The sequence below is a fragment of the Rhinopithecus roxellana genome, chromosome 12 (genome assembly GCF_007565055.1).
Source record: "Rhinopithecus roxellana isolate Shanxi Qingling chromosome 12, ASM756505v1, whole genome shotgun sequence".
Taxonomy (NCBI): Eukaryota; Metazoa; Chordata; class Mammalia; order Primates; family Cercopithecidae; genus Rhinopithecus; species Rhinopithecus roxellana.
Window position 1 is genome coordinate 84,262,592 of NC_044560.1, and position 23,813 is coordinate 84,286,404.

At 48.4% G+C, this 23,813-nt stretch overlaps 1 protein-coding gene across 8 annotated transcripts in view; it reads right to left on the bottom strand.

Moving 5' to 3' along the window:
- Positions 1–981: 981 nt before the first annotated feature.
- The window catches only part of PHC2 (polyhomeotic homolog 2), a 114,240-nt gene continuing 91,408 nt past the window's right edge, over positions 982–23,813 (bottom strand). For 4 of the 8 annotated variants that reach the window (XM_030942658.1, XM_030942661.1, XM_030942660.1 and 1 more), the window contains 6 exons: positions 12,561–12,763; positions 10,747–10,876; positions 9,937–10,051; positions 8,683–8,824; positions 7,515–7,791; positions 2,390–3,328 (listed from right to left, as the gene is read on the bottom strand). In XM_030942658.1, coding sequence (XP_030798518.1) covers positions 3,123–3,328; positions 7,515–7,791; positions 8,683–8,824; positions 9,937–10,051; positions 10,747–10,876; positions 12,561–12,763 — 1,073 coding nt within the window. In that variant the 3' untranslated portion in view covers positions 2,390–3,122. The other 4 variants (XM_030942662.1, XM_010382286.2, XM_030942659.1 and 1 more) reach the window with 2 other exon arrangements.

The window sequence follows — 23,813 nt, forward strand, 5'->3', positions numbered from 1 at the left end:
AAGCGATCCTCTGACCTCAGCCTCCAGAATAGCTGGGATTACAGGTACACACCACCTTGCCTATTTTTTAATACTTTTTGTAGATATGAGGTCTCCCTATGTTGCCCAGGTTGGTCTCAAACTCCTGGCCTCAAGCAATCCTCCCACCTCGGCCTCCCCAAAGTGCTGGGTTTACAGATGTGAGCAGCCATAACCTAAATTTTTAACAGGTGGAAATGGTCCCTTAAGGAAAAACCTGATGAAGGGGGAGGAGCAGTGAGGCCAAGCTGCCCTTTTTCCCTTCCCCCCATAGATGTGGGGTAGATTTCACTCCACCCAAGAGGGCACGTGGTTATTCTGTGCTTCACCCCCGTCTCATTGCTAACACAGTGCCTGGTTCAGAGGCATGTGGTCAACATAGGCTAACATAGCAGCACACACGTCTAGTCCAGCCAGCTCACCTGCCCCTCATTTGCACTTCCACATTCATGCTTGTGCCTTTGCACTTACTGCCTTGGTCTGGAATGCCCTTTCTCTTTCTTTATTCAAGGCTTAGATGCCTCCTCTCTGCCCTAATCATTTTCTATTTGAGCATGCAAAAGTGCTTAGTGAACCAAAGCCATCCCAAGGCTATTCTGGGTGCTGTGCAGCTCTATCCACAGGTGTGTGCTGGAAGATGGGAGAGTCTGGGTTGTGTCCCAGGTGTCTAGAGGTTGCTAGCCCAACAGTCATCTCCCAAGTGGGAATGGCAGGTATAGGGACACAGAGCAGAAAGGGCTTCTGGATCTTCTCCAAGGGACACCATGTGAAGAAAGCTGGTATCTACCCATGTGAACTGCAGCTGAGGGCACCCTCAAATGACCCAGCCCCAGAAAAGTGTGGAGGATATGCTGTCCACTTAAGGTCCCTTCCCCAGCCCAGGGACCGACCCGTCTCCATATGGGTGAAAAGTAGCCATTTGGGCCCAGAGACAGGCATTCCTAGGGGAGAAAGGCACCAGAGACAGATTTTACAGATTTATTTTTAAAAAACAAAAACAAAGGTTAAAAAAGTCCTTCATTTCCAACCCTGCCTGGGGGTGTGGGTGGGGAATAGAATAAGCTCAGAAAGGTGCCTACCTCCTTCCTGCAAAGGACACGGCAGGTCAGAGGCAGGCCCTCGCCCTTCCTGCCCTGCCTCCTCCTCAGGTAGCTCAAATTGCTGCTAGGAAGTTTTATGGGCAAAGAAGTGTGGGAGTGGGAGGCCAAGAGCTGCCTTCCTCACATCAACAGAAACTCCAGCTGTTCTCTCCCCTTAGAAGTTCTCCGGGCCCCACCACTGGGACTCCCAGGGTGGGCGGGCGGGCAGGCAGGCAGGCCAGGAGGCTCAGCCCTCTGAGCTATGTTGCTCAGACCACCGCAGCTTTCTTAATGCTCTTTGTGAACCAGGAGGGCAGTCAGCGGAACTTCACAGTGCGGGGAGGGGTGTCTGGAAAGGAAACTGAAGCGCCATCTCTTTCTGACCTTGCCTCTGCACTGAGGCTGCCCTTCTTGGCTATTCCCCATCCTGAGGCTGAGTGGAGTCCAGGACAAAGCACTAAGTGGCTGTTTGCTACAAAACACCTGGAGATGCCAGAGAGTAGCCCTTGGCCTATCTGTCAGTCCAGGCTCCCACACAGTCACACAGTCATACACACAGCGTTAAGGCGTCTGTGCCAGCAGGCACGGCCCGGCGGGGCCCAGCTTCTCTCTCTCCACCTGCAGAGGGTGTAGTGGGGAGAACCCTGGCTGCTGCAGAAACAGGCTGAAGGGGGAGAAGCTGACAACGGAAGAGTTAACCAGGCCTGGAGAAAGAAGTGGGAGGAAGGCAGGCAAGGGCTTTCTAGGCCTCCATCCAGGCCTGCTGGCTGCCCTTGAAGTAACCCAACTCAGGTTGGGGAGCCCTGACCATATACCCCCTGGAAAATGGGGGACAGAAAGAGGGGAAGAGAGCGGGGCTAGAGTATTGGGACTTTGGAGGAAGCCAGTGCTATCAATATTTACAAGCATAAAGCCCCATCTTCTGTGCCACCTACCTCTCTGCCCCTCCCACAGAAATGAAAGGCCCCTGAGAGCCATGGAGGAGGTGCCCAGACCTCCTCACCAGCTACGCCCCTAGGGAGAGCCCCTGCCCTCCAACTGGCCCCATTTCTGGGCCCCTCAGGAATGTCTGTCTGGCTCTTCTCAGTCGGGAGGCAGCGCCCTGGGCCAGCATCCTGGCTGCCGCCGGCCCTAGGAGTCCTTGAGCATGCTGATGCGGGCGTAGATCTTCAGGGCAGGCCCCAGCTTGATGTTCATGGCGCTCATCAGGTGGTCCTCCTTGAGCAGCAGCAGGGCTTGCCCGTCGATTTCCTGGGCACGGAATTCCTCTGCTATCTCCTGGCAGCCTGAGGGGGTACCACCAAAGACAGTGTCAATCCAAGCTGCCAGTGTTCACCTCTGGCAGCCACTGCCTAGTCATCTAGATCTAGTTATCTGCATCCATTATCTCCTTTAGTCCTCATAACCACGCCTTGAGGAAGGCACTGCTGTTTTTATTTTGCAGCTTGAGAGAGGCTGGGCAACTCACCCACAGCAGCCACGATCCAGGGCCGCCTCCTATGTGCCCGTGTTCAGATCCCTGCTCTGTGAACTGAGTGGACCCATGTCCACTAAGGTGCTGAGGAAGTGACAGCGTGTGATTTCTGAGGCTAGATCATAAAGGGCACAGCAGTTCTTACCTCACTCTTCTGTCTGGTTTACTGCAGAGTAAGCCAGCTACCAGTAAGCCACCCCAGCAACCCTCTGGAGAGGCACGCTTGGAGAGCAGCCAAGGCCCTGGTGGTCCTCGGCCACCTCGCTGTGTGAGTGAACCATGCTGGAAGTTGGTTTTCTGGCTCCAGACCTCAGACACTGCAGCCCTGTATGGCGTCTTCCCTGAGACCTCATATGACCTCAAACTCACACTGGGTTTGTGGAAGGGAGCAGATAACCTCTCTGTTTAGTTTCCAGGTCTTCAGACTAAGAGAAACTGGACACCAGGAGCCTCATACTGGGACTGCTCAGCTGAGCCACTCAATTCCTGACCCACAGGGCCATTGAGATGGCAAGTGATTGCTGCTTAAAGCCACTGAGTTCTGGAGTAATTTACACCACGGCAATAGGTAACGAATGCAGATTCTGGTACCTGGAAAAGGAGTGCTGCCATAAAACAGCTCTAGAGATGTGGGTGTGGCCTCGGAACTGGCCACAGGCAGGAGCCGGAAGGACTTTGTGGAAAGCGTGAGTGTCTAAGGTGCTTTGAGAGACTGTATGTAGAAGTCTCATGGTCTTTGGGGAAGCTGCTGGGAGGCCTAAAGGAAAGCGAGGAAACTCTTAGTGGAGATTGGAAGAAACAGGGTCACTATTATGAAATAAAAGAACATTTTGTAAAAACGTGGTTGGTGGCAGAAATGTAAGTTGAATGTACCTCCTGAAGTGGGTGGTCTAGCTAAGGAGATTTTCAGACACAACGTGGAAGGTGTTGCTTGGCTTCTTACTGCTGCTCACAGTAAAACAGGAGAGAGAGAAGGTAAAAACAAACAAAACTGTTCAACAGAAAGGAACCGGGATCTGCTGGTTTTAAAAATGCACAGCCTCGTGCGGTGGCTCAAGCCTGTAATCCCAGCACTTTGGGAGGCCGAGACGGGCGGATCACGAGGTCAGGAGATCAAGACCATCCTGGCTAACACGGTGAAACCCCGTCTCTACTAAAAAAAATACAAAAAACTAGCTGGGCGAGTGGTGGGCGCCTGTAGTCCCAGCTAATGCAGTCCCAGCTACTTAGGAGGCTGAGGCAGGAGAATGGCGTAAACCAGGGAGGCGGAGCTTGCAGTGAGCTGAGATCTGGGCACGGCACTCCAGCCTGGGTGACAGAGCGAGACTCCGTCTCAAAAAAAAAAAAAAAAAAAAAAAATGCCCAGCCTCTCCAGATGGCACATGACGCTAAAATTAAGAAATGGTTTCTAGGCAAAGATTAAATTCGGGGCACAGTCAAGAAAACATGGTCTACAGATTAAACTTAGGATGTGACTTAAATCTTTTTGTTAAAGACTTCAGAAAGATCTAAAATGATGCCTCAAAGAGCTATTCAATCCAAAGGCTCTCTATGGATTTTCTAGGCACGCCTCACAGATCCTCTTTTCAACAGCAGGGTTTCTAAGAATGTGAAGGGCACTGTCCGTGCTGCCGCTCAGCTTCAGAAGAATCCCAATGCAGACAACAGCTTATCCTTGAAGATAATTCTGGGTGTATTTTTTGTCTAATGGAATGGACCCCAACAAGATTCCCAGAAAACTGACAATTATTTTATTTTATTTTTTTTGAGGCGGAGTCTCGCTCTGTCGCCCAGACTGGAGTGCAGTGGCCAGATCTCAGCTCACTGCAAGCTCCGCCTCCCGGGTTCACGCCATTCTCCTGCCTCAGCCTCCCGAGTAGCTGGGACTACAGGCGCCCGCCACCTCGCCCGGCTAGTTTTTGTATTTTTAGTAGAGACGGGGTTTCACCGTGTTAGCCAGGATGGTCTCGATCTCCTGCCTCGTGATCCGCCCGTCTCGGCTTCCCAAAGTGCTGGGATTACAGGCTTGAGCCACCGTGCCCGGCTGACAATTATTTTAAGAAATACTGAATTACTGGCTGGGTGTGGTGGCTCACGCCTATAATCCCAGCACTTTGGGAGGCCGAGGCAGGCGGATCACAAGGTCTGGAGATCGAGACCATCCTGGCAAACACGGTGAAACCCCGTCTCTACTAAAAATACAAAAAATTAGCTGGCGTGGTGGTGGGCACCTGTAGTCCCAGCTACTAAGGAGGCTGAGGTGGGAGAATGGCATGAACCCAGGAGGCAGAGCTTGCAGTGAGCCGAGATGGTGCCACTGCACTCCAGCCTGGGCGACAGAGTAAGACTCTGTCTCAAAACAAACAAAAAAGAAATACTGAATTACTCATTTTAAGAGTCAAAGGTAGGCCCAGTGCAGTGGCTCACGCCTATAATCCCAGCACTTTAGTAGGCTGAGGTAGATGGATCGCCTGAGGTAAGGAGTTTGAGACCAGCCTGGCCAACATGGTGAAACCCCATGTCTACTAAAAATACAAAAATTAGCTGTGCGTGGTGGTGCATGCCTGTAATCCCAGCTACTCGAGAGGCTGAGGCACAAGAATTGCTTGAACCCAGGAGGCGGAGGTTGCAGTGAGCTGAGCTTGCGCCATGGCACTCTAGCCTGGGTGACAGAGCAAGACTCCGTCTCAAAAACAAAACAAAACAAAACAAAAGAAAGAGTCAAAGGTAATATAACATAAAAGCAGGAAGTAGGCTGAGAAAACGACTACACTGAAAATACAGGCTACTTTTCACAGAAAAGGAAGGAGAACTCAGAGGGCTGAGCCAAGAGAGAAATCACTCCTGGGCTTTGAGTCCCAATTGAGGAAATGCCACCATAAACCCTAGCGGATTTCGGAACTGGAATGGATCAGCGACTCTTGTACACTCCCTCTTTCTGCCCTTTTTGGATGGGCATGTCTGTAATGGTTATCCTGTGTGTGTCCCACTGTGCATTGGGTTTGTGGAAGTAAGCAGATAGCCTCTCTCTGTAGTTCTCAGATCTTCAGACTGAGGGGACCTATACTTGAAGAGCTCCAACTGGACCCCAGGAGCCTCATTTATGCCTGGACCTAGGTTCAACGATGAGAGCCTGGACTTCAAACTGATGCTGCCATGGGACCAAACTGTTGGGGATTTGTTGGGTGAGGGTATTCTGCATGAGGAAGGAACACAAATTTCTGGGGGCCATGGTGAACTACATGGCCTGTCTCTAAATGGTGCCCAATAATCCTTGCTTTCCAGTTCATGCCCTTGTGAGTCTCCTCACACAATAAGACTGACCTGTGTGACCAATAAGATATTGTAAAAAGAAATTTAAAAATATATATATTGTGAAAATGCCAGTACGTGGCTTCGGAGGCTGGATCATAAAGGGCACAGTGGCTTCTACCTTGCTCTCTTGGATCCCTACCTGTGGGGAAAACCCACTGCCATGCATATCATGGGAACACTCGAGCAGCCCTCTGGAGAGGCCCATGTAGACAGGAACCAAGGCCTCTTGCCAACAGCCAGCCCGCAGGGCAAATCACGTGAGTGAAGCACCTTGGAAGAGATCCCACAGCTCTTCAGTATTCACATGACCTCAGCCTTGGCTGATATCTTAATTGCAACCTCATAAGAGACCTGAGGCAGAACTGCCCAGGAAGCCACTCCTGAATTCCTTACCCACAGCAACTGTGTAGTAACAATTTTGGGGATGAGGAGATAACATACTAGGTTAAGTCACAGAGCCAGAATTTGACCCCAGTTCTGTGTGACTCAGAAGTCTGTGCTCTTAACCAAACTGCAGTCTCTGAGAAAGAGGCTTGTGGTTGCCATGAATACCTGACCTGGTTGGTGTATGAGTGAGACTGGCAGAAAAACAGTCATGCATCCAGGCCCCACTGAAGGCATTTGTGAATGATGTAAGGCTTGCCTCTTACAGCTGGCTCCTAGATCCTGGGCCTCACCACCACGCAGGGCTCCACCATGCAGGGCTCTGTGCCATGTCTGGCCATGCCATAGACTTCCCTATCTTCATGCCTCTGCATGTGCGTCCTCCTGCAGTTTCTCCATCCAACAAAGGCATACTTGTCTACTGTCATTTAGTTTACATTTTCTTAAATTTTTTTTTTTTTTTTTGGTAGAGACATGTCTTACCATGTTGCCCAGGCTGGTCTTGAACTCCTGACCTCAAGCAATCCTCCCACCTCAGCCTCCGAAAGTGCTGGGACTATAGATGTGAGCCACCACATCTGGTTATTTTCTTTTTTTTTTTTTTTTTTTTTGAGACGGAGTCTTGCTCTGTTGCCCCGGCTGGAGTGTAGTGGCCGGATCTCAGCTCACTGCAAGCTCCGCCTCCCGGGTTCACACCATTCTCCTGCCTCAGCCTCCTGAGTAGCTGGGACTACAGGCGCCCACCACCTCGCCCGGCTAGTCTTTTGTATTTTTTAGTAGAGACGGGGTTTCATCATGTTAGCCAGGATAGTCTCGATCTCCTGACCTCGTGATCCGCCCGTCTCGGCCTCCCAAAGTGCTGGGATTACAGGCTTGAGCCACCGCGCCCGGCCTATTTTCTTAATTTTGATGTTCTTGACACATATCCTACACTCTACCTGATTCCCATCCTAATCTCTCCCAGGAGAGAGACAGTTAATTATATTATCATCTCTGTATTTCACACAGACCACTTACCATGCCAGAAAATATACAGAATTACAGCTATGGGATATTTATAGTTTGTATTCTATGCTGAATATAAGCAGGCTCTTATAGGCAGGGAGCTCATCTCACTCATCTCTGCACCCCAGTTCCTGAACCTGAGTCATTAACTGAACTACCTAATCCTCCTGGTGGTGGGAGGGTCTCATTTTCTCTTTCCTTGCTATTCCAGGGAGACATGGAATTTCCAAGGGTCTTACCTGGCAGAGAGCGGATGAATTCGTAGACGTCTTCTACGTTCCACTTGGTGGGCTCACTTGGTAGGAAATGGTGTCCCATGCCCACCAGGTCCCGCATGTGCATGTCAGGGAGCTCCAGGTCCCGCTGGCCTTGTCGCCGGCGGGAAGTAGATGAGCTAGCTGAGATGGGTGACAAGGGTTCCTCATAGCTTGAGTTATCTGAGCAACGGCTGGAGTCTTCCTGGCTGTGTGTTAGCTGCAAAGCAGCAGTAACCGAAAGGGGCACAGTGCCTGTTGGCTGGGAGCAGAGAGTTTTCTTCAGGATGGGGGAACAAACCATCTCTAGCAGCAGTGATGGACAAAGGAGGTATTTCTCCTTTTTCTACTTGGCCTACTACACTTCTGAGTTCCCAGATCTAACAGCATCTTCCATGCTGTCCCTCTCAGTACTGTAGTGTGTACCACACAGTACTGCAATTATCTTTTCTAGACACGGGTTTTAAAGCAGGGCTCTGTGAGTTCTAGGAGGTGATCATAGAGCCACTTGAAATGGCATGTAAAATTTCTTCTGTATGTACATTTTGGACCATAGCTTTGGACCATTTTTAAGGAGGTTTAAGACAAAAACAACAGGCAAAATTATAGATAAGGTTATGAAACATCACACCATGCTGTGGAGTTCCTTTAGGGCGAGACTGTGTCCTTAGAGCCTAGTCCTAACAGAGTTTCTGGCATACAGCTGGTGCTAAAAAATGTTTAACAACCCACGTTCCTGGTACAGATCTTCAAGAACTCTGTGGCCTCATGTTTGGGGAGGCAAAAAGGTGGCAAAACAAAGGGTGGAGGCTGCCTTCTCACCCAGCCCTCCATGTAAGGCAGGAGGTTACCTGAGCAGCCCAGGGGAGACTCCATTTCCGTGGCCCCAGAAGCCAAGGACAGAGGCAAACTGGAAAGTGGGGTGATACTGGGGCAAGGCCAAGGAAGGGGGCAGGGAACCCTGTAAGCACCGTGGGTCTAACTGAACGGACCTACTGGGGTGCAGAAAGCTCAACTGGACAGGTCTACAAGGAATGAGAGCACAGCAGAGTGCGCTGAAGTCAGCAGCTGGAGGGGACCATGGTGTCGAGGGCCATGAAAGGGAACTGTGGGGACTGCGGGGATGGAGCTTCAGGCTCTGCCGACCTCTTACCTGCTTCTTGGTATCCTTAGTAAGTGGTGGCAGACTGGCTTTGCTGGCCCGACGGCGGTTGTGGGTCGCAGCTCCTGCCTTCTGCAGCTTGCTCCGGTCTGAGTGGAAAAGTCCCACCCGTTTGGTGCATCCCACGTTGTACCTTCAGGGACAGGGGAACAGGGGATGTCAGAGCAGTTGTCATGCTTATGGGCTGTAGGCACAATGAGCACAGCAAGCTGTCTGACAAATCTGAGTCCATCTATTGGTTCAGATCCTAACTCCATCACCAACTACTAGCTGTGTGACTTTGGGTTTAAGTCACTTAAGCCCTGATCCTCCGTTTCCTTATCTGGAGTTGGGGTTAATACCACTCACTTTCTAGGACTGGTCTTACAACATGAGATAATGTCTGTAAAATGTTTGAGATGACACCTGTACTTGGACCAGGGTGAGAGCTCACACCTGACTTATTCCACTGTAAATGTCCTGTGCCAGGAAACTACCGTCCACTGTCCTGCTGGGGAGTGGCCTGGCTGCCCCAACAACCTGAGGGGAATGAGGGCTGAAGATAGCTGAACTCCAGCTTGGCATGCAGAGCACCTCTGCTGGGACCTAGAGATTTCTTCTCTTCTGGGATTTCAGGGCTTCAAGGTCAGCTGCTGCTTCCATTGTGGTACAAAGACCACACAGGGCTTTAGAACTGGACAAGCCTAAATCCCCAGGCCCATGGCTTATTAGCTATGTCATTTGAGGCACTACTGCTCCTTTGTGCTTTGGCTTCATAACCTGTATAAAGGGACAGTAGTAATACCTGGCTTGGGAGTTATTTTGAAAATGAGATAATCGTATCAATTGACTGGCACAGTGACTAGCACACAGCAGGTTCTCGGGGAAATGACAGTGGTTTTTATGATGACCATTAGTGCTCTATGCTGGGTGAGACCTCACCAAGGGAATGCTGTAGCTGTGGTTCTGGGCAAGGCTTACCCTAACAAGGCAGGGGCTGTCAAGGCTAGGAAAGGCGAATGGATGCCAGTGGGGCCCAGCACTGCGGCTTTTCCTTCGACTCCCTGCTGCTCTCTCCCACCTGCTCTTAGGGTTCTGGCTTCTCATGCTTGTTGAATTAGGGATGCCATCCTGCTTCCAGGTGGGTCGAGGAACTAGGAAACCGGAGAAACCACCCCTATGGGCCTCCTGGGGTAGACTATTAATGGCAGGAGGTGGGACATAAAGTGCAGTCCTGAGGAAACGGAGGGGGCTGGGGCCACTCACCTCTTCGCACAAGCCATGGAACAGAAGCGCTTGGAACGCTTGAACTTATAGGCAAAGTCCACCCGGCCACAGAGCTCACACTTGAGTTTGAGGGGAGCACCCTCCTCTTTGGATTCTGCAAAGTACAGAAATGGGTAGGGTGGAGAATGAGAAATTCCTGCAGCACTGTGGCCAGCCCCACCGCTGGGCATCCCTACTCCATCCTGCCTGGTCCTCCTGCTCCTATAGCTGTGACATGCAGCAGCAGTCTAGCGTGGAAAGTGGTTCTCACCCCTGGAATGTACTCAAGGGTTGTCTGGGGATGCCCCTTGTATACTTGACATTTTTTCTTCCAAGTGCTCTGAGTCTGAGGCAAAACACAGGTGGGGAAGAATCAGCATCAAATGACTGTGGAAGAAAGCAGGAGCCCCCAGGAACTCTGGATGCTGTCACAGCTGCTCCGCTGGCATCACCCCACCTTGATCTATGCAGCTGGCTGCCGTGGCCCCAGTCTCAAGGTAGGGACGAAGGGCAGGACTTGCCTGGGGCCGCTCCTACAATCACGCCTAAAACTTGCCAAAGATTCCCACAGGAAAAGCCATTTTTGGAATCCTGTGGTTGGCCGGAGGGGGACTTGGGGAGCAGAGGACACATGGTTCCCCTGATTTCCCCTATCCCTGTTTTTGAGGGAAGGAGGCCGAGGTGCTGGGGGAAATGTTTACAGACTCGCTGGCTCAGGGTTCCTCTGAGGACACCAAGAGGGGAAGTGTGGGAGGCCTGCCTCTCCAGCCACGTTGGGAGGCTGAGAGATTCAGGGTCTGAGATGCCCACCTTGCAGATAGGGCTCCTCCATCTCCGAGTCAGTGGTGGTGGTGTGATCCTGCTGTGGAAGTTTCTCAGGCAGGAACCCCTGTGCATACTTCTTCTTGAGATTCCCCACCAGCAGGGACGAGCGTCCCACCTAGAGGACAGGTGACATGGAGGCCATGAGGGTCAGGTGGGAGAGGCTTCCTTGCTATCCATCCTCATCACAATTACATGTATAAAGTATCCAGGCACAGAGACCAGCCCTCCTCAAACCTTCCCCCATGTCATCATCCAAGTGTGCCGGGCTCAAGGCCCTATTTTGCTAGTTGGCTCACGAGGTAAGATGCTAATGGGCAAAGTAAAGGGATGGCTTCTGTCCGGGACCAATAGATGGCTCAGGAGATAGGAAAATATCTATTCCAATAAGAGTCTAAGGCTGAGATCAGGTTTCCCACAGTGCCAGATCAAGCACCAAGACCCAGTGCCCACACATCTCCAGGCAAGGACAGAGTGGAGTCTGTGTGAGGCTGTACATATGCAAGAGAGAGACTCAGCACCCGTTTTCTGACTTTTCACTGTTCTCCATCTTACCCCAATGCCTGACCCAAGCCAGAGGTACAGGCAGCCACAGAGGACAGCAGGAAAAAACAGACCCTGGGCCATAGAGCCAATGACCTCTCAGTTGTCAGAACCCCAGAGCAGCTTATTTACATGTTTGGATCTCGTTTTATGGCCTTTGTTTAGGCAGCCTGGTAGCCAGTCACGTGGCACCAACTCTAGGGCGATGCTGGGGGTGGTATGCAATCTGCCTCCACCCCATGAGATCAGGTGGTTTCTCGTGTTACTCTAGGAGGCCCAGTCTAACAGGGAAGGGATGTAACAGAGCTAGAGCCACTTCTAGCTCAGGTGTTCCAGGTGGATTTCTTTGCCACTGGCCTTGGACAACCTCCAGTGGGGAAGAAGATAAGAAGCTGTGTGTCTTTTGGCATTTTACAGGAGCAGTTCACCCATCTCAGTTAATGAAGCTCTGCATCTTCTGGGGACTAATCAAACCACTCATGGAACCAAAGAATGAAGAAAAGGCAGATGGTATCCCAGAAAGGTGTCTCTCCAACAGGCAGATACTTTTCATCAAAACAGAAGCTGGTGTGCCCCTGGCTCTGGGCTCCTCCACACCCACAGGGCAGCACCACTGTCTCCAGTCCACAATGCACAGAAGCAGCTCTGGGTGCTTTGGTCTAATAACCCATCTTCGTGGCTCTTGGATATTTCCTGTTACGTCTTAGGCTTCCCATTGTGACCTTTCTGACTGCCCCTCAATCTCAACTCCCCTTTCAAGGCTCTGTCCCCAGAAAACAAGCTTCAGGTTGTGACCCTGTTCCCTCACATTCATTTCTGATATACGTATCTTGAGAATTCTGTTCTGTGCAGTTTCTTTTGTTCCTAACTGACCGAAGTTTTGCCATTCAGAGGTTTTGGCATTCAAAACTCAATGAAATCTAATTTCCCAAAGCCCATCATCTCTCACCAAATATCCCACAGTGAAGTCTGTTTTAACCAAGGGTTCACACATCATCAGGCAGGGATACACCTGAGTTTGTGTGTGGAAACTTCTAACCAAGGATCTTGCCAATCATTCCTGATCACTGACCCGCCCCTTCTGGACCTTGGAAAGATAATCCTAGAAAGAAATGGCTCTGTATTCTTTTGGGGAGGAAGTTAGCAAGGAAAGAGCAAATTGTTCACATTTTCAGAAATTTTACATGGAAATGTAAAAATATTCTAAGACACATCCAAAATATACTTAAAAAAAAAAGGGGAAAAGAAGTAGTCCGTACCGGGAAAGGCTCCGCCCCCTCCTGGATCACAAACCCTTCGATAACATGCGTCAGGATTTGGGGTTTCACAATGGCCTGTGGTGGTTTATTCTCACCATTCTGGGGGGCAGTGCCGGCGATGCTGGAGGCAGAGTTTCCGTTCCCTGAGGTCATGCCGGGGCTGCTGAGGTCGGTCAGTGCATGAACAATGCCCTGCCCTGTCTCTGCATGAGAGAGAGTAGGAAAACAAAGTAGGGGAGATCAGAACCAGAGTCCATGCCCAGGGAGGGACAGCAAGGACTCAGACTGCGCGCGCCTGGCTTTTTCCGTGGGGCCAAGCGACAATGCAAACCAAGCAGTCCCTTCCCCTCAGTGACCCATTTAAAAGTGGCACAGTTTCAATGGACACATCAAGTATGAGTATAGTCAGTTCTACAACAACGCATGCAGCTAATCAGCTAGCAGTGTTCCTTAATTTCCCAACCGTGCTATGAACAGTTAACCTGGTTAAACAGACGGGAATTCTGTCTTCCAGGAGTTAAGACCTTGGTCGATACTGATTTGAACAAATAAGGTTAATACTCAGTTTGAGGGAGAAAAGTATTCAAGGTGACATCTAAAACAAGGACAAGAAGCTGAGCTAGGTATAGGGCTTTCAGTGTGATCAACAGAGGTTAAATGAAGCTTCTATGAGGTTCCTTAGAGGAGGGATTTTAAGAGCCCTGTGAAATGTCAAAACACGGAACCCCAGAAATTGATGCCAAGGGAATGTGGGGGCTGAACCCCAAGTAAACATGATCATGTAGATTTGACTATTCAGACTGGTTAGGTTATCTGGGGTCAGTGCATTGAAATATGTAGAGATTCCATTTCTCTGCTAAGAAGGCTGCTAGGCAGAGCTGAGATTTTCTCTGCTGTTTCTGCTGAGTTGGGTGCTCTCAAAATCAGGCCTCAGCTCCTTATCTAATCTGATCCTCACCAAATCATAGACCCTCTGTCTCTCTGTGGACAACCTTTCCTAATTCTCCTTCCCATGGGCCTGCTAGCCTTCCCCTAAAAGACCTAACAGAGTGCTCCAGAAAGTGAGATTAGGTGCCTATACACAACCACACCACAGTGGACTTCCTCTCTTCCACTTCAAACAGCATCTCTCATGAGCTGTCTCTTTGTCTTAGACCTGCAAGACTTCATCTCCTCACTTCTGTAACTCTCTCCCGCCCCCTTCCCAGGGCTGTTCTCTACTACCACCAACTGCCCTGTGAGCTGAGGTTGCCTTTAACCTGGAACTTCCTAAAAAAGAAAAAAAAAAAAAAGAAAGAAAAAGCCATTTCTTTATTGCAACAAGTCCATTAATATAAAGCATAGCCCAGCGGGATATGAGTGATACATACTTTAAAAATGATTTCAGCACACTTGTTAAGTATCTTTGCATAAAACTTTATGAAGATGCTCATATTTCATGTTAAAGATCCATAGTATCACCACAGAATAGGAATTGCTTGTGCTTAATTATACAGTATGGAAAAGTCAAAACAGATACATTGTCAGGCACGGCAACTCACACCTGTAATCTCAGCACTTTGGGAGGCTGAGGCGGGTGGATCATGAGGTCAAGAGTTCAAGACCAGCCTGGCCAACATGGTGAAACCCTGTCTCTACTAAGAATACAAAAATTAGCCAAGCATGGCGGCGCGTGCCTGTAATCCCAGCTACTTGGGAGGCTCGGGCAGGAGAACTGCTTGAACTCAGGAGGCTACAGTGAGCTGAGATCACACCACTGCCCTCCAGCCTGGGCGACAGAGCAAGACTCCATCTTGCGGCGGGGGGGGGTGGGAAAGAAAAGGTGATTTATAACTGGTTCACAATGGGTCTTGGTCCACTCAGGCTCATTTCTTTTTTCTTTTTTTGAGATGGATTCTCACTCTGTCACCCAGGCTGGAGTGCAGTGGCGTGACCTATGCTCCCTGCAACCTCTGCCTCCTGGGTTCAAGCGATTCTCCTGCCTCAGCCTCCCGAGTAGCTGGGATTACAGGCGTGCACCAACATACCTGGCTAATTTTTGTATTTTTAATAGAGATGGGGTTTCATCATGTTGGCCAGGCTGGTCTCGAACTCCTGAGGTGGGTGATCCACCTGCCTCGGCCTCCCAAAGTGCTGGGATTACAGGCACGAGCCACCGCACCCAGCCTCAAGCTCATGTTCTTACTAGTGGTTCTAATGCTAACTAAACCAGGATAAACCTTCTTTAATGAACAAGAGTTGACTATGACACATGTCTTTACTACTCAGTCCTCCATAATTCAGCTACATAATAAACTTCAGAGCTGAGCAGGGGCCATCTAAGAGAAAGGACCAATGATTTTTTTTTGTTTGTTTGTTTGAGACACAGTTATACCAGTAAGTTAGAAAATTTCCATTAAGTGCCTATATTCACTTGAAAGGAGGTTTTTTTTTTTTTTTTTTTTTTTTGAGATGGAGTCTGGCTCTGTCGCCCAGGCTGGAGTGCAGTGGCCGGATCTCAGCTCACTGCAAGCTCCGCCTCCCAGGTTTACGCCATTCTCCTGCCTCGGCCTCCCCAGTGGCTGGGACTACAGGCACCCGCCACCTCGCCCGGCTAGTTTTTTGTATTTTTTAGTAGAGACGGGGTTTTACCATGTTAGCCAGGATGGTCTCGATCTCCTGACCTTGTGATCCGCCCGTCTCAGCCTCCCAAAGTGCTGGGATTACAGGCTTGAGCCACCGCGCCCGGCCGAAAGAAGGTTTTTAAACAGCTTTGGCTTTTCTGTAGAGATGGAAACATTTCCTTTCTTTTGGAATTCGTCTTTCCAATTGCAAAGGTGTCTGAGAACTTGAGAGCTTGTCTGGAGGTTCTAGCAGGGGAACGCAGCTACTCGTATGCCCTTGACTGAGGGATGGCCCTCCTGTATGGGATGGTCGTCCTCTTTGACCCAGAACACTGGTTCAGGAGGGACGCACATGGAGCAGTGAGGGAGGAAGGGGACACCTAGCCAGCCAGATCAGCGGAATCAACTCTGCCAATCAACGGGGTGACAGGTGTCGCAGCCAGATGGCCCCTCACATCCGTGTTTGAGAACTTAGAAAAAACCCCTTTCCCTCACAATCTATGAATAACTAGGAGGAATGAGTTGATGATTCAATCAAATTAAGTTTCTGTGCTTTTAAATTTTAAATATTTAAGTCTGCCTTTACACAATTACATTTTCCCTGCTTTTAGGTTAATATGCTAAGAAACATCTATTTTATTTAAAATGAATAACTAACATAGAAAGATTACTATGAAGGCTAAAATTTTATTTTTTAGATGATGGCTATTTCCTTCCAATTACAGCCTGGTAAAATATTCCCCAATGAGTCGATAATGAACTGCAGATTATACAATTACAGGATTGGAAGTCTGGTTTGATCTCTTACCAGTGCTTGAATATTTTCTATAATATGCCCACCCAATGATTTTCTGGCATTTATTTGAATACTTCCAGTGACAAACTCACTACTCTGGAAGCAGTTTGTTCCCACCTTGGATGGCTCATTAATGATTCCTTATATAATGAGCCCAAAATCTGTCTTTCTATTAATCTCGGCCCAATTATCCTCATTCTGTTCCTTAAACTCACAGAAAACAAGACCAATCAGATTTGTCTAACAGGCAGAGACATGGGCTTAGACCTGGCTTAGAGACTGGTCTCTATCACTGAGTAAATTACGGGCAAGTCATTGTCCCTCTCTAAGCCTTGGCTCCATTGGCTGTGAAATAAGGATCCTACGCCTACCTCAGAGTGCTGCTGTGAGGACTAATGAGCCAGTGAAAGGCAGCGCGTGCTAGCTTAGGAGGAAATGCTTGAGAATGCTCCTGGTGTCATGAAGGTCGTCACTCATGACCACAGTCTTATCTTCTCTCCTCCAGGCCAAATCCCTTCTGTTCTTTCAAGCATTTCTTACATAAAAAGGTTACAAATTCATCATCCTAGGCCCTCTCTGCCTACATCTTTTAATATCATGTACCTAGTCAATACTAAGCATCATCTGTCAGGTGTAGTCATGTAAGAGATCTGGTTAGTAAGATTTTTGGTTTTCTGTGTTTGCTTTAAAGACAGTCACACCTCTGACTGACAGCATAGGTAGAAAGTAATTGGTAATGCCCTTGTTTCAGTTTCATGAATTCCTCCATGGAATTAATCCATTCTCCTCTGAATTCTGGGATCACTCCCACCTCCTGCCTCTTGCGCTGATATTCATCAGAAAACAGCCCCTCAGACCTTGTCTTTTATGGGATCCCTCTATCCTTGCTTGAGTTCCCTGCCCGTGTCACCCCTCCTATCTCAGATCTATGCCTATTAATGTTCACTGCGAGACAGAAGATTACTCTTGAGGTCAGATTCTGTCCTCATGCCAGATACATTCGTGAACAGATATGGTCACTAGCTCAAAGGCTACAGAGCCAGTGCTTAACTCTGGGAAGCAAAACTTTCTGGAATTTGAGGCTGTTTTTTTAAAAAAAATATCTTGTTAAGAGAGAGAACACACTAAAAAACTCTTGCACCACATTAGAAACTATCACTCCCCATTGTAACCCAGGGCAGATCAACAGAGAGACAGAATCCAAGGGACAGATGGGAGAGTGTTTTATGAATATACAAAGGTTCACAGCTATTTCGCTTTGCAGTCATCTTGTAGGCCAATAGCTCCTCATCTGCTTTAGTAACAAAGGAGTTTGGGCTATTCCTGGAATGACCAAACAGAATCTCGCCCCCTGCCAAGCTCAGCACACTGAGATTAATTTAATCTGCTTTCTGCTCTCCCAGACTGCTTTGCGGCTTTTGGGGGAAAGCAGCTTAACAGGGAAACTTGCAGAAACCTGCCCTGCTGGCCCTGAGGCCAGATAAAAGAGACAAAGAAATACTCTGAATTTGGTTCCTTACTCAATTCCCTTGACCAGTTCAGAGGCTGTAAGTGCTGCCCGGGATTCCCACAGGTCTCAAATGCCTGTATACAGTCAGGCACCTGAAACCCAAAGGCGGAGGCAGGATAAGGCGGGTGGGAGAGGCTGGGGGAGGGGAGTAAAGCCAGGCTTCAGTGGGGGGAAGGAGGAGTTAGAATCTTGGCCTTTAGTTGACACTGACCACAAAGGGCCAAGTATTCCGGTCAGAATGAACAGAGCAGCATGTTCCATGGAGTCTTGCCTAACATATGTGTCAACTTCTAGGCTGTTTCTCATTTCTGGTCTCATTCACAGGCTCTGGTAGAAACAGCCCTTACAGGGGTGGGATAAAACAGGAATGACCACTCAGTTCCTGTTTGTGAAATTATCTGCTTTGGGATTGGTCACGCCTCCTAAGCAGAGCAGACTTCTCTAGGCAGGGGGCTACCACTCACTCAGTCACCTCAAGATCTTCAGGGGCTAACCCCATGTCCAAAATATGATAGGTGCTTAATGATCATTAAACTGGAATGTGTGGCGTCCATGATCTCAGTCTTCATTGTCTACACAAAAAGTACAGGGCTGCCTAGTGCCAAGATAAGCAATGTGGCACTAGCTGAGATTTACAAATTGCTTTCTGAAGCTATGATATTTTGAGAGCAGCTAGGCTGGTGGGACCTGCCTACCAGAGCGGCATTTCTAGGTACCTGATTATGAAGAATAAGAGCTCTTTTTTTGGCCCATGTCTTCCTGTGACAGTGGGGATTTCCTCAGCAGAAGAGAGGTATAGGCAGACCTCTAAATTCCCTGTCCCCTTTGAAACATTTTTGCCAGACCCAGGCACTTGCCAAGGCAGGATGACCTCTAGAGGCAGAGGCAGGGAGGCTCCTAGGACCAGTGGGTTGATGTCCAGAGCAGATGGGCTCTCCAGCCTGCTAAGGACAGACGTCAGGCTAACTGCCAGTTAGGCACAATTGGGCCACTTCAAAGCCAGTTCTGATGTTCGATTGAGTATCCCTTATCCAAAATGCCTAGGACCAGAAGTGTTTTTAATTTTGGATTTTTTCAAGTTTTAGAATATTTGCATTATACCTACTGGTTGAGCACCCCAAATCCAAAAATCTGAAACGCTCCAATGAGCCTTTCCTTTGAGTATCATGTAGGTGCTCAAAAAGTTTGGGATTTTGGAGCATTTTGAATCTGGGATGCTCAATCTGTACTAACACTTGCAACGGGTATTTCAGATGGCCTAGCACTCATCCTATCTGACCCTAAAATAGCCTGAAGACTTGGCTTCAAAGGCAATGGAGACCAAACAGAGCTTCTCCTTCTACCCCCTCAGCTTGGTCAATGGCTGATTTCCACCTTATCATGAGAAGGGAGTATGTATTTTAACTTAAAAGACTTCTATTTACTGTTTGGCTGCAGTAGGAGTATGACAGAGCTCATGAAGTGAATAAAGAATTTAAAGAAGCAGAGTAGATGATTAACATGGATCATCTTCTTACAACAAATTCTGCTCAACAAAGGGCAAAACGAGGTCACCTATAAAACACAGAGCACACCCTCCAAGCTCCCAGCACTGAAGTCATGCTCACTGTGCTGTGTTCAGCAGGCCCAGCCATGTGGCCAGGGTGAAGACTGAAGGGTTCCCAAGGAACCATTTGCTCTAGAAACTGCCTCAGTGGAGCACTGCAGAGTGATGCCCAGTTAAACCATATCCAGGAGACAGCAGCAAACACAGCACACACCTGGTCCAAGCAACAGGCCGTACTGCAGTGCGGTAAGCTGAGGACACAGTGCCCAGTCCTCATGGAAAGATCTGGGGCTACGCTTTACAATTTCTTCGGTTATATTTGGGCCCCCAAAGAAATTAATGCCACTCTGAAAGTGAGGAAGGTAAGAGATTTCACAAGCACCAGTTTGTTGACACCTAACTCCCGGGGCGGGGTAAGTGAAGGGTAGAAAAGTGACTGAGAGGGAGCTGGGGGGAGGAGGGGGGGAGGGAGGGGAACAGGCAGGCTGAGCTCTATCTGGGACCCTGACAGAGTCCATTAATTAGAGATTCATTTGGTTAACAATTTCTTTAAAATGCAAGTATACATCTTACAGTCATTCACACTTTACTGTGAATTACCTGACTCAGATAAACAGATTGCTTTCCTCCCAATTTAGGGACAGGGGCCGGGGAGGGGGTGGGTAGTGACTGTTTTGGATCACAGGGCACTAGATCCCAGAGGATTAAAGTTAGAAGGGCCCTGAGTTTAACATCTTAAATGTCCTAGATGAAGAAACTTGGCCTCAGAGGTGAGGTGATTTACCCAAGGTCACAAAAGGCAGGCAGTGGCAAAACCCATACTAGAACCCAGTGCTTTAGATTTTGCCAGGTGGGCCACACAGGTGGAGGGAGAGCTGCGCTGATTAGCCATGGATAGCACCAGGACACTTGGGAAAAAGAGGATAGGACATGTAAACTGTATTCTGGGACCTTTTGAGGCAGAGGCCAGATATCACGTGTGGGCTGGAGCATTTGGGTTTGGAAGCACAGGGTGATCTAGATGAGTGATTCCCAAATTGGGATTCCTGGAGGACTAAGCCGGATCCTTGAATCTAGTTAATCAGGACGCACAAGCTGGATTCAATATTTCAAGAAGCCGAAAAGGAAACAGCACGTATATATACCTTCTGGAGGGCAAAACACGCTATTATTTAATACCATGTTACCATGTTTCCCAAATTCTAAAATGCGATCAGTTGTTAAGATGACCCATTTCCCCCACAAGGAATTTACACATTGATTATGTGTGCGTCTCAAGTACAGATTGTGAAAGTGTACATTTTAGAATAAAACAAGAGCAAATGCCATTTATTTGGAAAACAGTATCTTATAAAACATGCACAAAATGAGCTCTTAGTGGTGGGAAAATTATAGACCCTTCCCACCTGGGGTCCTCTGAAAAGCAGAAGGCAGGGGGAACGTCCAGTGTCTACAACTTTTTCAAATCTGCTAAGGACAGAGCTGTCAGAGGGCAAGGACTCCTTGCCTTGACACAGCAGGCTGTGGCTCCCTCACACGGACGCCACCACTGCCCTGCCCCTCACACCTCCTCTGAAGAACCTCTCCCAGAGAAGGGAAGACACAGCAGTGACAGGAGGACCCCATGGGGCTCTTTGCTGAGAAAAGTGGTGAGCTTTTCAGTTTAAGGATGACTGAGATCCACACCTGGGTTCCTTGCAGGGGGCTGGCCAGCAGGATGAAGGAGAGGCCGAGCCAGGGGACCCTCTAGCCCTGCCCTCAGCGTCACTGCAAAATGCCCTTGCTGGGTCTGGGTTGAAAGGCTTGGAGAGCTTATTGGATTTTAAGCATCTGGGTTGACCAGCTCCAGTTAAGGCATCTAGCAGGGAGGGGGCTCCTCCCTTGCTGGCAGCCATTACCATACAGCTGACTTTCATGCTGTCTCTCAGGACACAGGCAAAGAGAACGGCCCTTCTGACTCACCCACAATCCCCAGCTAAAGTGTACATAAGCTGAATTGTAAACAGCTGAATGTGCTCCAAGCTGCCACCCCCAGCTATGCAGGAAGGAATCAATGGAGCGAAGAGACACCCTCCCCCCACCCCATGCAGTTCAGGACAACGGGAGCAGTGGGGGATTTCCAAACAGCTGCTTGAACGCTTCCCAGCCCACAGGCTGAGGACTGCAAGAGGGGCCTGAGCTCAAACTCAGCAGCAGCACCTGCAGGACCAGAGTGACTTCCACCAGGTCAACACAGCAGGGAGTAATAGCTGGCCCTGGCTGCAGGGAGTCAGGGAGGAGTTTTCAAAGAGTTCTACTTAGCCCTGGTGATGGAGGCCAGTCCACTGGTATCCAATGCCAGGGTCGAGGGCTCCCAGATAGTCTCACATCATAGTGCTCCGGCCCATGCTATGATTTCAAAACGCAAAATGTCTAAAACCAATGGAAGAGGTTCTACAGTATACACCAAGATCAGGGGAGATAAAAGGAAGAACGGCAGAGTAGTAAGAGTATGGGCTCTGGAGACCAGACCTGGACTCACATTCTGGTCCATCTTTGATTATCTGTGTGACTTCAAGCACTCACTGCCTGTTCTGAGTCTTGGTTTCTCCATCTGTAACCACAAGGCTCATACTACCTACCTGTCTGGGAGGTTTCAGTAAATATTATATATGTAAAATGCCTGGCACTGAATACACGCAGAAGCTGTACTACATGGCAGTTAAGACTGTGGGATTAGAAAGACTCTAGGTGGCCAGGCACAGTGGCTCACACCTGTAATCCCAGCACTTTGGGAGGCTGAGGTGGGTGGATCACGATGTCAAGAGATCGAGACTATCCTGGTCAACATGGTGAAACCCCGCCTCTAGTAAAAATACAAAAAAAAAAAAAAAAAAAAAAAAGCTGGGTGTGGTGGCGAGCACCTGTAGTCCCAACTACTTGGGAGGCTGAGGCAGGAGAATCACTTGAACCTGGGAGGCGGAGGCTGCAATGAGCCGAGATCGCGCCACTGCACTCCAGCCTGGCGACAGAGCGAGACTGTCTCAAAAAAAAAAAAAAAAAGAAAGACCCTAGGGTTAAATCCTATTCTGTAATGCCGGGCAAGTTACTCTAGGCCCGTTTCCTCATCTATGAAATGGGGTACTTATATCTGTCTTACATATAGCTGTGGTGAGGATGAAATAATGTAATGCCGACATAACACACTGGACTAGGCTGAGCTTGGACACAGTGCCAACGTCACTGAGACCCGTGAGATTAGGAAATCATCCTAATCTCACTCTACACTGAGTCTGGACTCTTATAGCCCCAGAGCAGGGCTAATCTTTCTGTGGCCCAAACTGAGGTATCTGAGGTTTGTGTTCCTCAGATGCCTTGGCCTATGCCGGGAGTCCTGTCCTTGTACTCTTGAGGTCAGGCTTCAGGAAGAAATGTTACCTCCACTGTGACTGCAACGTAACAGAAGGGCAAAGCAAAGTCTCAAGTCACCTTCAATGGCTATTAATCTAAAGGACAAGAAGACAAGCACCAGATTCTCTTTCTATGCAGTTTTTTCATAAAGGGGGTTTGAAGCAGACAGTGCAGAAGAATCCTAGAAACCAGAAAAAAGTTAACTTTGAGACAAATAAAAGGAAGCACTGTTTTACCTAGAAAATACTAAATTTATGTAACTTGTAATGCCAGATGATTTAGCCTATGAAAAGAAATTAGTTTAAAAGGCTAAAAATAAACCCAGTTTAAAGATAAACTAATGGAAGATGGATTTCTACCAGTATACAAAAGAAATCTAGAAATGTTTAGTGAACTCTCCAGTTATTTTCAGGTTGATAACAGGGAAAGGCAGCCATTTTCCCCAATATGATGACTATTTTTTTTTGGTTCTCAACTGCAGGATCACTAATATTGTTAGATACATGTTGGGGGATGCTGCAGGAGGGAACACTAAGCCTCAGTTGTCCTACCTATATTATGGACTACATACTCTATACCTTGCAAATCAGTCCTACTGATCATTTCTGCTTATGGAAACATTACTCCTTTCCTCATTATAACCCTTGTCTAAGCTTCCAGTCACCCTATTTTGCCACCAGTCAACTGACAGAACAGATTAATACTGATTACTGGAGGCCTCAAAATGTGGATTTAATCAAATTTTTTAATTTAATTTTTTGTTTTTGAGATGGGGTCTTGCTCTGTCACCCAGGCTGGAGTGCAGTGGCATGATCACGGCTCACTGAAACCTTGACTGCCCAGACTTAAGCGATCCTCCCACCTCGGCCTCCTGAGCAACTAAGACCACAGGCGTATACCACTCTGCCCAGCTAATTTCTTTTTTTTAATTATCTGTAGAGGCGAGGTCTTGGTATATTGCTCAGGCTGGTCTCAAACTCCTGCGCTCAAGTGATCCTCCTGCCTTGGCCTCCCAGGCATGAGCCACCGTGCCTGGTCCCAATTTTTTTTTTTTTTTTGAAGTAGTTGCTTCGTATTAGTTTTGTTTTAATTTAAAGTGTCATTTGCTTTGATTGTTCAAAAATGTCTTAATATAGCTGTGTGGCTTTAGGCCACATATGGATGGTTTCAAATATGCTAAAGATACCAGTAACTAGGGATAATTATATAGTATTTGAGACATAACAGCCATGCAACTAGAGTTTTAAAAATAACTCAAGCAGTCACGAACTTTCATTTTCTTGCCAACAGTTCCAATATTCAGTATCAGGCCTGGTCCTCCTAATCTACTGGAGAAGAGTTGGTTATGGCATGGCATCTAACAGTCATCTCTTCTTAATACAAATAATACATTTCACTGCTAAGAAGA